The sequence below is a fragment of the Tachyglossus aculeatus genome, chromosome 16 (assembly GCF_015852505.1).
Source record: "Tachyglossus aculeatus isolate mTacAcu1 chromosome 16, mTacAcu1.pri, whole genome shotgun sequence".
In the NCBI taxonomy this organism is placed as follows: Eukaryota; Metazoa; Chordata; class Mammalia; order Monotremata; family Tachyglossidae; genus Tachyglossus; species Tachyglossus aculeatus.
In genome coordinates, this window is record NC_052081.1 from 47,558,412 (window position 1) to 47,572,460 (window position 14,049).

Below are 14,049 nucleotides of genomic sequence, written 5' to 3' on the forward strand. Positions count from 1 at the left end.
ATTTATTGAGCGCTTACTGTGTGCAGAGCACTGTACTAAGCGCTTGGGAAGCCCAAGTTAGCAACATGTAGAGCTCACCTCCTCCAGGAGGCCTTCCCAGACTGAGCCCCTTCCCTCCTCTCCCCCTCGTCCCCCTCTCCATCCCCCCATCTTACCTCCTTCCCTTCCCCACAGCACCTGTATATATGTATATATGGTTGTACATATTTATTACTCTATTTATTTATTTATTTAGATATTTTACTTGTACATATCTATCCTATTTATTTTATTTTGTTGGTATGTTTGGTTCTGTTCTCTGTCTCCCCCTTTTAGACTGTGAGCCCACTGTTGGGTAGGGACTGTCTCTATGTGTTGCCAGTTTGTACTTCCCAAGCGCTTAGTACAGTGCTCTGCACATAGTAAGCGCTCAATAAATACGATTGATTGATTGATTGATTGATCTAGAGATGGTCCCTACCCAACAGCGGGCTCACAGGCTAGAAGGGGGAGACAGACAACAAAACTAAACATATTAACAAAATAGAATATGTACAAATAAAATAGAGTAATAAATCCGTCCAAACATCCATCCACATACACAGGTGCTGTGGTGAGGGGAAGGAGGGGTCTCAGTGTGGGAAGGCCTCCTGGAGGAGGTGAGGTCTCAGACTTGTCCTTCCCAAGCGCTTAGTACGGTGCTCTGCACAGAGGAGGCGCTCAATAAATACGACGCAATGAGTGAATGAATGAATTGTGAGCCAACTATCTATCCCAATGCTTAGCAGTGCTTGGCACATAGTAAGCGCTCCCCCTTCTAGACTGTGAGCCCACTGTTGGGTAGGGACTGTCTCTATATAGCCAACTTGTACTTCCCAGGCGCTTAGTACAGTGCTCTGCACACAGTAAGCGCTCAATAAATGCGATTGATTGATTAACAAGTACCATATTTATCATTATTATTTAGCTGCTCATCCCACCGAGGATTTGGATACAGGTTTGATCAGTGCAAAGCCAAGGAGGGAGAAGCTGTGGGGTTGAGGGGAAGGGACTTGGCAGAAGTTGGGGGCGTTGGGGGGTTTGCTCCATTCTCCAGGGGCTGTACCAAGCACCCCTGGGAAAGGTCCTGTGCCCTGGCAGCCCGGGGGGAGTGGGGGTACACTAAAAGCCAACCCAGAAACCCTACTGAGGCCATGTGGGGCAGTCGACGGGAGATGAGGGGTGAGGATCCCTGGGGAGTCTCATAGGATGCGACCCCACCTCAACCTCGGCCCTCCGCCCACCCCAAGAGGCAGGGGGTCAATCAATCGTATTTATTGAGCGCTTACTGTGTGCAGAGCACTGCACTAAGCGCTTGGGAAGTACAAGTTGGCAACATATAGAGACAGTCCCTATCCAATAGTGGGCTCACAGTCTAAAAGGGGGAGACAGAGAACAAAGCCAAACATACTAACAAAATAAAATAAATAGAATAGATATGTACAAGTAAAATAAATAAATAAATAGAATAATAAGTCTCTGGGTCCTTCCCAGGGGAGCGTTTTGGGGGGTGGGGGGGGAGGCCTGGCGCGCCAAGCCGTTACCTTGCGCCTCTCTTCGGCGGCTTCCAGTTTCTTCTGGATCTCTTCCAGCGAGAGGTCCTTCTTCTTGGGAGGGGAGAGGGGGAAATCGGGGACTGCTTCCTTGGACCGGGGACTGAGGATCAGCTCAAAGGCCTGCCCGGAGGCGCGTTTCTCCAGCTCTTTCACCTCGATGTCTAGACAGGACGGCACGTGTGCTTCTCAGTTTCTGGAGCTCCGCGAGCAATGCTAAGCACTTACACACCCTCCTCCTGGAGGACTGATTTCCGTCCCTTCTTGATCTAATCACTTTCTCCTACCTGTCATTTTTTTTTTTTTTGGGGGGGGTCTTCCCCACTAAATTTGAGTGCCTTGAGGAACTCAAGGAACATATTAAGATTGTGAGCCCCGTGTGAAAGGGACTGTGTCTCATACACAACCTACCCTGGCGCTTAGTACAGTGCTTGGCACAGACTAAGTGCTCAAATACCACAGTTATTATTATTAATATTATTAAGGATAGGGATCAGGTCATCTAACACTACTGTACTCTTCCAAACCCTTAGTTCAGTGCTCTGCACACAATAAGCGCTCAAATATGATTGACTGGGCACTCAGTAACAGTAATGATTGACAGATGGGGTATAGCCCTTATTATTAATATTATTAAGGATAGGGATCAGGTCGTCTAACACTACTGTACTCTTCCAAACCCTTAGTTCAGTGCTCTGCACACAATAAGCGCTCAAATATGATTGACTGGGCACTCAGTTAACAGTAATGATTGACAGATAGGGGTATAGCCCCTCAATTCCAAAGCAGTTTAGGTAAAAATGTAGTGCCACCAAAGCTGGTTTTTTTTTTAATCTTGAATATCCCATTCTACCTCAAACTGCACTACAAAAACCAAGGCACAGAATTTTATTTTATGATATGCATATTTCTTTATGTATTTCTCAGGCTAGAGAAACGGGCTTGTACTGCTTTAGCTCTTTGCTTTGTTACCGAATAACCGTCAACCCGCCCCTCCCACACATAACAGGTGAATAATATGCTCAAACGCCATTCCCCCCTCCACCCAGGATACCGACACATTTCCCAAACTGCCAAAACGCCTATTTTCTAAGCATGAAACGCTGCAGAAGCTTAACGTTCTCATGATCACTGATTTGTCAAAATATTAAAAAAAATTACATACTAGACGAAGCCATGGCCAACAGAAGTCAGGAGACCGAAAACGTGTTCTAGAGGAGACAATCCAATCGATGGGGAAGATTCTTAAAAAAAGAAAGAGAAGAAATAGGGAGAGAGAGAAAGAAAGAAATAGGGAGGGAGGGAGGGAGAGAGAGAGAGAGCGCGCATGTGTCATTAATTCCTGTAGCTTTCTACAGCTCACTAGAACAAAGAGACTTCAGGCCACACCTTACAGAGACAGCATTAGATGAACTCGAACTGCAGGATGAACACACCTCCCTAGCTGGGATATAAATTACAATTAGTATATGAACAGCTGACTTTTATTTTTTTAAATAAGGGAAAGTTACTCCTGGAGACACAATGGGGTTGGGTGGGGAAGAAATGATACTGATTATTACAGTTTCCCCAAACCTCAACTCCTGATTTCCTTCAGTTGAAGCAGGAGCAGTACAAAAAGGCTATGTAAGAAGGTTGAGTTTCAGGTAACCTGACAACCACACCAGATCTATTTTACATTCCCCAACCACCGGGGCTGTTTCCTGGGAAATCCAGAGGCCGGGGGGCTACCAGGCACTGGATGAACCATTTCATCTGTGGGTGTGATCCTGCCGCCACGGCATATGACCCAGGCAGTGGAGAAGAAACAGAAATAACTCCACAACATTCTTACTCTTTTGTAGTCTGAAACTCTTTGGAGGATAACTAGCGAACAGAAATTCCCATTTCAGACTCGGGCATGAATTAGTAGTAGCAGTATTGTTATGCGCAGAGAAATATACTAGGCACTGGGAAAGGACACAAAGGTGGGATCCAGTGCTTGGCATATAGTAAGCACTTAAATACCATCATCATCATCATTATTATTAGAGGTGGTTCCTGTCCCTCGGGGGCTGAGTTATGATATATCCGGCCCGAAGGCCACCCCACAAGATTGTGAGAATACACATCTCAAACAATGGCATTTCTCGTGGGCTTACTATGAGCAGAGCATTGTAGTAAGTACATACAGGCATATAAATACAGTATACAGACCAAAAAAGTGCTTATGGGAAGGGATCGACTCTACTGCATTCTCCCAAGTGCTTAGAACAGTGCTCTGCAAACAGTAAGTGCTCAATCAATGGTATTTATTGAGCACTTACTCTGTGCAGAGCCCTGAACTAAACGCTTGGGAGAATACACTAACAATGGATTTGGCAGACATGTTCCCTGCCCACAAGAATTGAATATACAGACTGATATACAGACCTGGGCAACTGTTTTGTTATTCGACAGGCTAAAAATACGGTCCCTGCACTGGTCACCAGGTCAGTGGCTCCATGCTGGCCGGAGGCTAAAAACAGAGGACCAGGGGATCTAATCTCGGCTCCCCACCTTAGTCGGCTGGGCAACCTTGGCCAAGTCGTTTGACTCCTCTGTGCCTCAGTTACCTCCTCTGTTAAACTTGGGCTTGAGACTATGGGGGACAGGGGCTGCGTCCAACCCGATTTGCTTGGATCCACCCCAGCGCTTAAGACAGTGCCTGGCAAATTAATTATGGTATTTAATGATGATGGTATTTGCTAAGCGCTTACTCTATGCCAAGCATTGTTCTAAGGTATTTGCTATGCGCTCACTCTGTGCCAAGCATTGTTCAAAGCGCTGAGGTAGCTACAAGAGCACACAGGCTTGGGAGTCAGAGGTCGTGAGTTCTAACCCCGTCTCTGCCATATGTCAGCTTTGTGACTTTGGGCCAGTCACTTCACTTTTCTGTGCCTCAGGTCCCTCATCTGTAAAATGGGGATTAAGGCAGTGAGCCCCATGTGGGACAACCCCATCACCTTATCTCTACCCCAGTGTTTAGAATAGTGCTTTGCACATAGTAAGTGCTTAACAAATGCCATCATTATGCCGACTTGTACTTCCCAAGCACTTAGTACCATGCTCTGCACACGGTAAGCGTTCAATAAAGACGACTGAATGAGTGAATATTATTATTACCCCAGCACTTAGAACAGTGCTTGGCACATAGTATGCGCTTAACAAATGCCATCATCATTATTATTATTACCCTAGCGCTTAGAAAGTGCTTGGCACATAGCGCTTAACAAATGACATCATAATTATTATTATTACCCCAGTGCTTACAACAGTGCTTGGCCCATAGTAAGTGTTTAACAAATGCCATCATCATCATTATTATTATTACCCCAGCACTTAGAACAGTGCTTGGCCCATAGTAACTGCTTAACAAATGCCATCATTATGCCGACTTTACTTCCCAAGCGCTTAGTAGTGCTCTGCACACAGTAAGCGCTCAATACGATTGAATGAATGACTATTAATATTACCACCGGCGCTTAGAACAGTGCTTGGCACATAGTAAGCGCTTAACAAATACCATGGAGAAGCAGCATGTGCTCAGTGGAAAGAGCCCGGGCTTTGGAATCAGGAGCCAAGGGTTCGAATCCCGGCTTGCCCAAAGTCACCCAGCTGACAATTGGCAAAGTCGCTTCACTTCTCTGGGCCTCAGTTTCCTCATCTGTAAAATGGGGATGAAGGCTGCGAACCACCTGTGGGACAACCTGATCTCCTTGTAACCTCCCCAGCGCTTAGAATGGTGCTTTGCACATAGAAAGCGCTTAATAAACGACACATTATGATTCTCTGGGCCTCACTTTCCTCATCTGTAAAATGGGGATGAAGGCTGCGAACCACCCGTGGGACAACCTGATCTCCTTGTAACCTCCCCAGCGCTTAGAACGGTGCTTTGCACATAGAAAGCGCTTAATAAATGCCACATTATTATTCTCTGGGCCTCACTTTCCTCATCTGTAAAACGGGGATGAAGGCTGCGAGCCCCCCGCGGGACAACCTGATCTCCTTGTAACCTCCCCAGCGCTCAGAACGGTGCTTTGCACATAGTAAGCGCCTAATAAATGCCGTCATTATTATTATTATTACCATCATTAAGATTATTATCAGGAGGTAAAAATCAAGCGCTTAATAAATCCCCCCATTTATGAGCCCGCTGGTGGGTAGGGACCATCTCTATATGCTGCCAACTTGGACTTCCCAAGCGTTTAGTACAGTGCTGTGCACACAATAAGCGCTCAATAAATACGATTGAATGAATGAATGATGAGCTCAGAAGACTGTGGGGGGGGAGAGGCGGGCGGGTCACGTGTCCACGAAGGGGCGTGGCCTCGGCCCCGCCCAGCCAATCAGGGCCCTCCCCCTCTGGCCACGCCCTCCCCGCGCCTTTTCGAATCTCAACGAAGCCCGACGCCCCGGAGGCCGCGCGTGCGCGCTAGAGAGAGCGCGCGCAGGGGCGGGGCTAACGGTCCCATCCGGGTAACTCCGCCCCCTCCCCCCCCCCACCCAACCGACCTCCCGCAGCGGCCCCCCCCGAATCCCGCCAAAATGAGTGGGGGAGGGGGAGGCGACACCCGCAGGGTTGGGGGGCAAAAGTGGGGCAGCCCCCGTTTTAGGGATGAAAAACGGCCCCTTCTCCCTCCCCCCCGCGCCCCTCGGACAATGGGGACCCCACCCCGCCCGTCCCCCTCTGGCCTCGGCCGCGGTGCCGCCGTCCTTCCGTCCGCACGCACCTGCTCCGTCCGTCCGACCCGCCCGCCCGTCCGCACTCCGTCTCTCAACAGCCCGGAGCGCGCACAAAAGCGCCGAGCCGCGGCACGTGACCGGCGCGCGGGGGCTCCTCATTGGCTGAAAGGCGCGGCACGTGCCGGGCCCCGCCCTCGACCCCCTCCCTCCCTCCCCCCGGCGCGTGCGCGCCCCCACCCGCCCCGAGGCATGTCGGGAGATGTAGTCCCCGCCCTCGGGGTGGGCGGGCAATCGAGGCCTGACAGGTGGGCCTCAGGCGAGGCCTCAGGCGCGGTGGAAATCAATCAATCAATCAGTCGTACTTACTGAGCGCTTACTGTGTGCAGAGCACTATACTAAGCGCTTGGGAAGTCCAAATAGAGACAGTCCGGGCTTGGGCGCCAGAGGTCATGGGTTCAAATTCTGCTCCCCCACATGTCTGCTGGGTGGCCACTTCTCTGGGCCTCAGTTCCCTCATCTGGAGAATCCCTACTGAGAGCTCACCTCCTCCAGGAGGCCTTCCCAGACTGAGCTCCCCCCCTGTATATATGCATGCATATATGTTTGTACATATTTATTACTCTATTTATTTTACTTGTACATATCTATTCTATTTATTTTATTTTGTTAATATGTTTGGTTTTGTTCTCTGTCTCCCCCTTTTAGACTGTGAGCCCACTGTTGGGTAGGGACTGTCTCTAGATGTTGCCAACTTGGACTTCCCAAGTGCTTAGTACAGTGCTATGCACACAGTAAGCGCTCAATAAATACGATTGATTGATTGATTCCTCCCCCCCTCATCCCCCCCATCTTACCTCCTTCCCTTCCCCACAGCACCTGTATATAATAATGATGGCATTTATTAAGCGCTTACTATGCGCCAAGCACTGTTCTAAGCGCTGGGGAGGATCCAAAGTGATTAGGTTGTCCCATGTGGGGCTCACAGACTTAATCCCCATTTTACAGATGAGGGAACTGAGGCCCAGAGAAGCCAAGTAACTTGCCCAAAGTCACACAGCCGACAAGCGGCGGGGTCGGGATTTGAACCCAAGACCTCTGACTCCAAAGCCTGGGCTCTTTCCACTGAGCCACGCTGCTTCTCTGCAAGAAGAGCCGCGTGTCCAGCGTTTGCAGGGAAAGGAGCCCTCCCACCCCCCGGCCAACTGCCAGTTTTGAGGTCCATCAACGCCAGACCCCCGGGGCTTGGGATCGCCCAGGTCTCTGTAAATACGTATATATGTTTGTACATATTTATTACTCTATTTATTTATTTTACTTGTACATATCTATTCTATTTATTTTATTTTGTTAATATGTTTGGTTTTGTTCTCTGTCTCCCCCTTCTAGACTGTGAGCCCACTCTTGTGTAGGGACTGTCTCTATATGTTGCCAACTTGTACTTCCCAAGCGCTTAGTACAGTGCTCTGCACACAGTAAGTGCTCAATAAATATGATTGATTGATTGATTAAGACTGTGAGCCCCCCCATGGGACAACCTGATCACTTTGGAGAAGCAGCGTGGCTCAGTGGAAAGAGCCTGGGCTTGGGAGTCAGAGGTCATGGGTTCAAATCCCACTCCCCCATATGTCTGCTGGGTGGCCTTGGGCAAGTCACTTCTCTGGGCCTCAGTTCCCTCATCTGGAGAATGGGGATGAAGACTGTGAGCCCCCCACCCCCCACCCCGTGGGACAACCTGATCACCTTGGAGAAGCAGCGTGGCTCAGTGGAAAGAGCCTGGGCTTGGGAGTCAGAGGTCATGGGTTCAAATCCCACTCCCCCATATGTCTGCTGGGTGGCCTTGGGCAAGTCACTTCTCTGAGCCTCAGTTCCTTCATCTGGAAAATGGGGATGAATACTGTGAGTCCCCTTGTGGGACAACTTGATCACCTTGGAGAAGCATCTTGGCTCAGTGGAAAGAGCCCGGGCTTGGGAGCCAAAGGTCATGGGTTCAAATTCCACTCCCCCACATGTCTGCTGGGTGGCCTTGGGCAAGTCACTTCTCTGGGCCTCAGTTCCCTCATCTGGAAAATGGAAATGAAGATTGTGAGCCCCCCCGTGGGACAACCTGATCACCTCGGAGAAGCAGCTTGGCTCAGTGGAAAGAGCCCGGGCTTTGGAGTCAGAGGTCCTGGGTTCAAATTCCACTCCCCCACATGTCTGCTGGGTGGCCTTGGGCAAGTCACTTCTCTGAGCCTCAGTTCCCTCATCTGGAAAATGGGGATGAAGACTGCGAGCCCCCAGCCATGGGACAACCTGATTCATTCATTCATTCAATCGTATTTATTGAGTGCTTACTGCATACAGAGCACTGTACTAAGCACTTGGGAAGTACAAGTTGGCAACATATAGAGACGGTCCCTACCCAACAGCGGGCTCAAAGTCTAGAAGGGGGAGACAGACGGACGACAAAACAAAACATATTAACAAAATAAAATAGAATAAATATGTACAAGTAAAATAAATAGAGTAATAAATATGTACAAACATATATACATAGTGACTTGAATATAAATAGCACACCCCTCTAAATGTTTATCACAACCCAAAATTTGGTAACCCAGTTTTCTGGATATGCATATGCTAGGTATCTAAGCATGGGGACTTTCCTTTTTTCAGAGCAGTAGTTGCCCCAAATCAATCAATTAATCAATGGTATTTATAATAAGAAGAATGAGAATCAATCAATTGTTTTTATTAGCGCTTACTGTGTGCAGAGCACTGTACTAAGCACTTGGGAAGTACAAGTCGGCAACAGATACAGTCCCTACCCAACAACGGGCTCCCAGTCTAGAAGGAGGAGACAGACAACAACACAAAACATGGAGACAGGCGTCAAAACCGTCAGAATAATGATGGCACTGGTTAAGCGCTTACTATGTACAAAGCACTGTTCTAAGCGCTGGGGAGGATACAAGGTGATCAGGTTGTCCCACGGGGGGCTCACAGTCTTCATCCCCATTTGACAGAGGAGGGAACTGAGGCCCACTGCACTGCATTTTTCAGTAACTGAGGCCCAGAGAAGAGAAGTGACTTGCCCCAAGTCACATAGCCGACAAGTGGCAGGGCTGGGATTAGAACCCATTACCTTCTGATTATCAGGCCCATGCTAAGGCACTTGCAGCAGGCCTCGTGGCCCAGTGGAAAGAGCCCGGGCTTTGGAGTCAGAGGTCATGGGTTCAAATCCCGGCTCCACCACTTGTCAGCTGTGTGACCTTGGGCAAGTCACTTCACTTCTCTGGGCCTCATTTACCTCATCTGGAAAATGGGGCTTAAGACTGTGAGCCCCACGTGGGACAACCTGATCACCTTGTAACCTCCCCAGCGCTTAGAACAGTGCTTTGCACATAGTAAGCGCTTAATAAATGTCGTTACTATTATTATTATTATCATTATTAAAAAGTGTCAGAATAGCACATCCTTCCTGGATGGGGATCTGAGCTGTGGCAACTTGAACTTATTTTAATATCTGTCTCCTCCGTAGATGTACGTTCCTCATGGGCAAGGATGGAATCTACCAATTCCGTTGTTCCATACTCACCCAAGCACTCAGTACAGTGCTCTGCACATTCATTCATTCATTCATTCAATCGTATTTATTGAGCGCTTACTGTGTGCAGAGCACTGTACTAAGCGCTTGGGAAGTACAAGTTGGCAACATATAGAGACGGTCCCTACCCAACACCGGGCTCCCAGTCTAGAAGGGGGAGACAGACAACAAAACAAAACATTCATTCAATCCTATTTATTGAGCGCTTACTGGGTGCAGAGCACTGTACTAAGCGCTTGGGAAGTACAAGTTGGCAACATATAGAGATGGTCCCTACCCAACAGTGGGCGACAGACGACAAAACAAAACATTCAATCATTAATTCATTCAATCCTATTTATTGAGCGCTTACTGGGTGCAGAACACCGTACTAAGCGCTTGGGAAGTCCAAGTTGGCAACATATAGAGACGGTCCCTACCCAACACCGGGCTCACAGTCTAGAAGGGGGAGACAGACAACAAAACAAAACATTCATTCATTCATTCAATCGTATTTACTGAGCGCTTACTGGGTGCAGAACACTGTACTAAGTGCTTGCGAAGTACAAGATGGCAACATATAGAGACGGTCCCTACCCAACACCGGGCTCACAGTCTAGGAGGGGGAGACAGACAACAAAACAAAACATTCATTCATTCATTCAATCGTAGTTACTGAGCGCTTACTGGGTGCAGAGCACTGGACTGAGCGCTTGGGAAGTCCAAGTTGGCAACATAGCAAGCGCTCCATAAATATCATCGATCGATTGGCTGATTTGAACTCAGGAGCCCAAGGGGCCTTGATCACCTGAGAGAGCTCTTCATCAATCCGTCGTATTTATTGAACGCTGTGTGCAGAGCACTTGGGAGAGTACAATACTCTCCCAACCCCTACTGTTTCCGTGCTCATCAGGAGGGCCCTCAAGATGCCAGTTGCCACGGGCGACATGGGGATGAGGGAGACCGGAGGGGGACTGAGGCCTTTGGAACTCGATCCCTCTCTGGAGTGAACAAAGCCCCTCCCTGTTGGCTTTTAGGCGGGGGACCGGAGGGATCCATCTGTTCGGGTCGGCCATTTGTCTGACGATGGGGAAGTAACTCGTCCCGCCTTGACGTGTTGCTTTGTCCTTTGAGCGCGTGCTCCGGGGAACTGAGACGGGTTCTTTTTAGACATCCATCCATCCATAGGAAGGCCAGATCTGGTCTCAGGGGTCAAGATCGCCCAGGGGGACGCGGAAAGTCCGGCCAAAGGGCCGACACCAACCTCTCCGTGGCCCTGACGTCGTGGAAGGGGTGACCCCCTTCTCCCCCTCCCTCCTCATGGCCAGAGACCAGACCTCTGGGGCCCATTAAAAAATCGTCTCTCGCCCAACTAGGCCAACTGAGGAAGAATTAATCAATCAATCGTCCATCAATGGTTTTCACCGAGTGCTTACGGTGTGCGGAGCTGTCGTTTGCACCCACGCTCAAAGATTCCCGGAATGGGGGTCGGGGGACCCCGATTTATTTCAGCCCCCGCTGGAACCCCCAGCCAGGGACTGTTCAGTCCTAGAGGAGAGGGAAGCAAGCCCCGTTCAGCCTCCTAGAACAACAGTGACGGTAATGAGTAAGACCTCTTCTTCCCACCTGGCAGGCTCCCGACTTCAAATCCAACTAGCGAGTGGCCGTGACAATGAAAACCGTGTCCCCGAGACCGCAGGCGGGCAGAACAAAGCAAGGGAGGAATAAAACGCCGCAGTCGCCGCTGCTTAAAGCGAGGCCAGGCGGCCACCCACTGCTTGCGGCTGCGTTTTCGGGGACAATCGGCTGTTGGATGGGATCTGTCCATGGAGGGAGACAGGGCAATCTTCCCTCAGCCTCTGAGAAAGAATCACTGATGCTTCAGGTTGGGAGACTTTCTCTCTTTCTCTGTCTCACCTCTTTCTCATTCTCTCTAGCTCTCTCTTCTCTTTGTCTTCTCTCTCCTCTTTCTGTAACACTCTCCTCTTTCTGGGTGTGCCCACTGTTGGGTAGGGACTGTCTCTATGTGATGCCAATTTGTACTTCCCAAGCGCTTAGTACAGTGCTCTGCACATAGTAAGCGCTCAATAAATACGATTGATTGATTGATTCTGGGTCCCTCCTTTTTTTCTGTCTGTCTCTCTTCTCTTGCTTTTTTCTCTCTTTCTCTGACTGTCTCTGTCTCCTCCCCTCTTTTTCTTTCTTTCTTCTCTTTGAATCTGTCTCCTCTCTTTTTCTCTGCCTGCCTCTCCTTTTTCTCTCTGCCTGTTTCTCTGTCGCTACCTGTTTCATTCTGTCTCTGACCGTTTCTCTGCCTGTCACTTGTCTTCTCTGTCCCTCTCTTCTTTATCTGCTTCTCTCTTTCTCTTTTTCTGTTTCTCTGTCACCCTGTCTCTTCCTCTGTTTCTCTCTCTGTCTCTATTTCTTTGTTTCAGTTTCAAGCTCTCTCTCTCCTCCCCCCCGACCCCAGGCCCAATTTTGTCAGCCATTGACCAACTGACCGGACCCTACCGCCGATCGTTTGCCCAGGAAAACTGAAATCGATCTGAGGTGATTAATTGGAAGTTGATTGACCCCAGGAAAAGAGACCATTTTGTGCCTCCTGGGCTAAGCCTCTGAGTCTGAGCCTGGGTACCTTAACGCAGAGTTCACTCTGATTCAGCCACTGGTTCTGAGGATCTTTTCCAAAACAGGGAATTGCTCCACAAAAGGAAAAAGGAAAAAAAAAATTACCGCACGTTAATGTTGTGACAGGAGGAAACTGAATCTTTCAAAACACTGATTATTTTAAGGCGTTCATATGTGTCTCCCCTCCCCCTTCCCTCCATTTTTTCCTTAGGAGCTGATGTCTGTTGCCATGGAAACTGCAGCGAGCGGCGCGTAGTTGTGCGAACTCATGTAGATTTTTAATCTTTTCTAATGATGCCACTTGGCTTCTGGATATTCTGGCTTTTAGACTGTGAGCCCACTGTTGGGTAGGGACTGTCTCTATATGTTGCCAATTTGTACTTCCCAAGCGCTTAGTACAGTGCTCTGCACACAGTAAGCGCTCAATAAATACGATTGATGATGATATTCTCCAGATTGCTCGCCCCACCCAGGCCCCGCTCCCCCCGGCCACCCTCCATAAACACACATATGACCTGAAGACCCTGTTGATGTCTATTGGTAATTTGAATCATCAACCCCAACCCCCTCTCCCCCCAACCTCAGGGGTTAAAGGGTCAATCAATCCATCAATCAATCGTATTTATTGAGCGCTTACTGTGTGCAGAGCACTGTACTAAGCGCTTGGGAAGGACAAGTTGGCAACATATAGAGACGGTCCCTACCCAACAGTGGGCTCACAGTCTAGAAGGGGGAGAGCCCGGGCTTTGGAGTCAGAGGTCAAGGGTTCAAATTCCGGCTCTGCCAACTGTCAGCTGGGTGACTTTGGGCAAGTCACTTCACTTCTCTGGGCCTCAGTTCCCTCATCTGGAAAATGGGGATTAAGACTGTGAGCCCCCTGTGGGACAACCTCACCGCCTTGTAACCTCCCCAGCGCTTAGAACAGTGCTCCACACATAGTGAGCGTTTAAGAAATGCCATTATTATTATTATTTCATTCCTCGGTGCCTCAATCACCTCATCTGTAAAATGGGGATGAAGACTGAGGGCCCCACGTGGGACGCGGACCGGGTCCAACCTTGTATCTACCCCAGTGCTTAGTACAGCAGCTGCTTAGAGAAGCAGCGTGGCTCAGTGGAAAGAGCCCGGGCTTTGGAGTCAGAGGTCATGGGTTCGAATCCCAGCTCCACCAACTGTCAGCTGTGTGACTTTGGGCAAGTCACTTCTCTGGGTCTCAGTTACCTCATCTGTAAAATGGGGATTAAGACTGGGAGCCCCACGTGGGACAACCTGATCACCTTGTAACCTCGCCAGCGCTTAGCACATAGGAAGCGCTTAATAAATGCCGTTATTATTATTATTATTATTACAGTGCCTGTCATAGAGTAAGAACCTACCAAATGCAAATGACAACATTTGCCTATTGAAAATAGTCCCTTTGAAAGATACTAATCCCTATTATTATTTTGGCCGGAGAGGCTTGCTGGGTTCCACAAGGGCCATTTTTTTGGACCGGCATTTAGGGATGTTAATATCGTCCCAAGCCTTGGAAGCCAAAAGCTCTTCAACTGGAGGAAAACAAGTCTAAGCCAATAAATACGA

The 14,049-nt window shown here is 49.0% G+C and overlaps 1 protein-coding gene across 2 annotated transcripts in view; it reads right to left on the bottom strand.

Annotated features, from left to right (window-relative positions):
- STMN1 (stathmin 1) overlaps positions 1 to 6,411 on the bottom strand; it is a 7,588-nt gene extending 1,177 nt beyond the window's left edge. The window contains exons 1-3 of one of the 2 annotated variants that reach the window (XM_038757819.1): positions 6,323 to 6,411; positions 2,737 to 2,815; positions 1,563 to 1,735 (exon numbers count right to left, since the gene is read on the bottom strand). In XM_038757819.1, the coding sequence (XP_038613747.1) occupies positions 1,563 to 1,735; positions 2,737 to 2,749 (186 nt within the window). In that variant the 5' untranslated portion in view covers positions 2,750 to 2,815; positions 6,323 to 6,411. The remainder of the gene's footprint in view (positions 1 to 1,562; positions 1,736 to 2,736; positions 2,816 to 6,322) is intronic. The other variant, XM_038757820.1, reaches the window with a different exon arrangement.
- Positions 6,412 to 14,049: the final 7,638 nt, after the last annotated feature.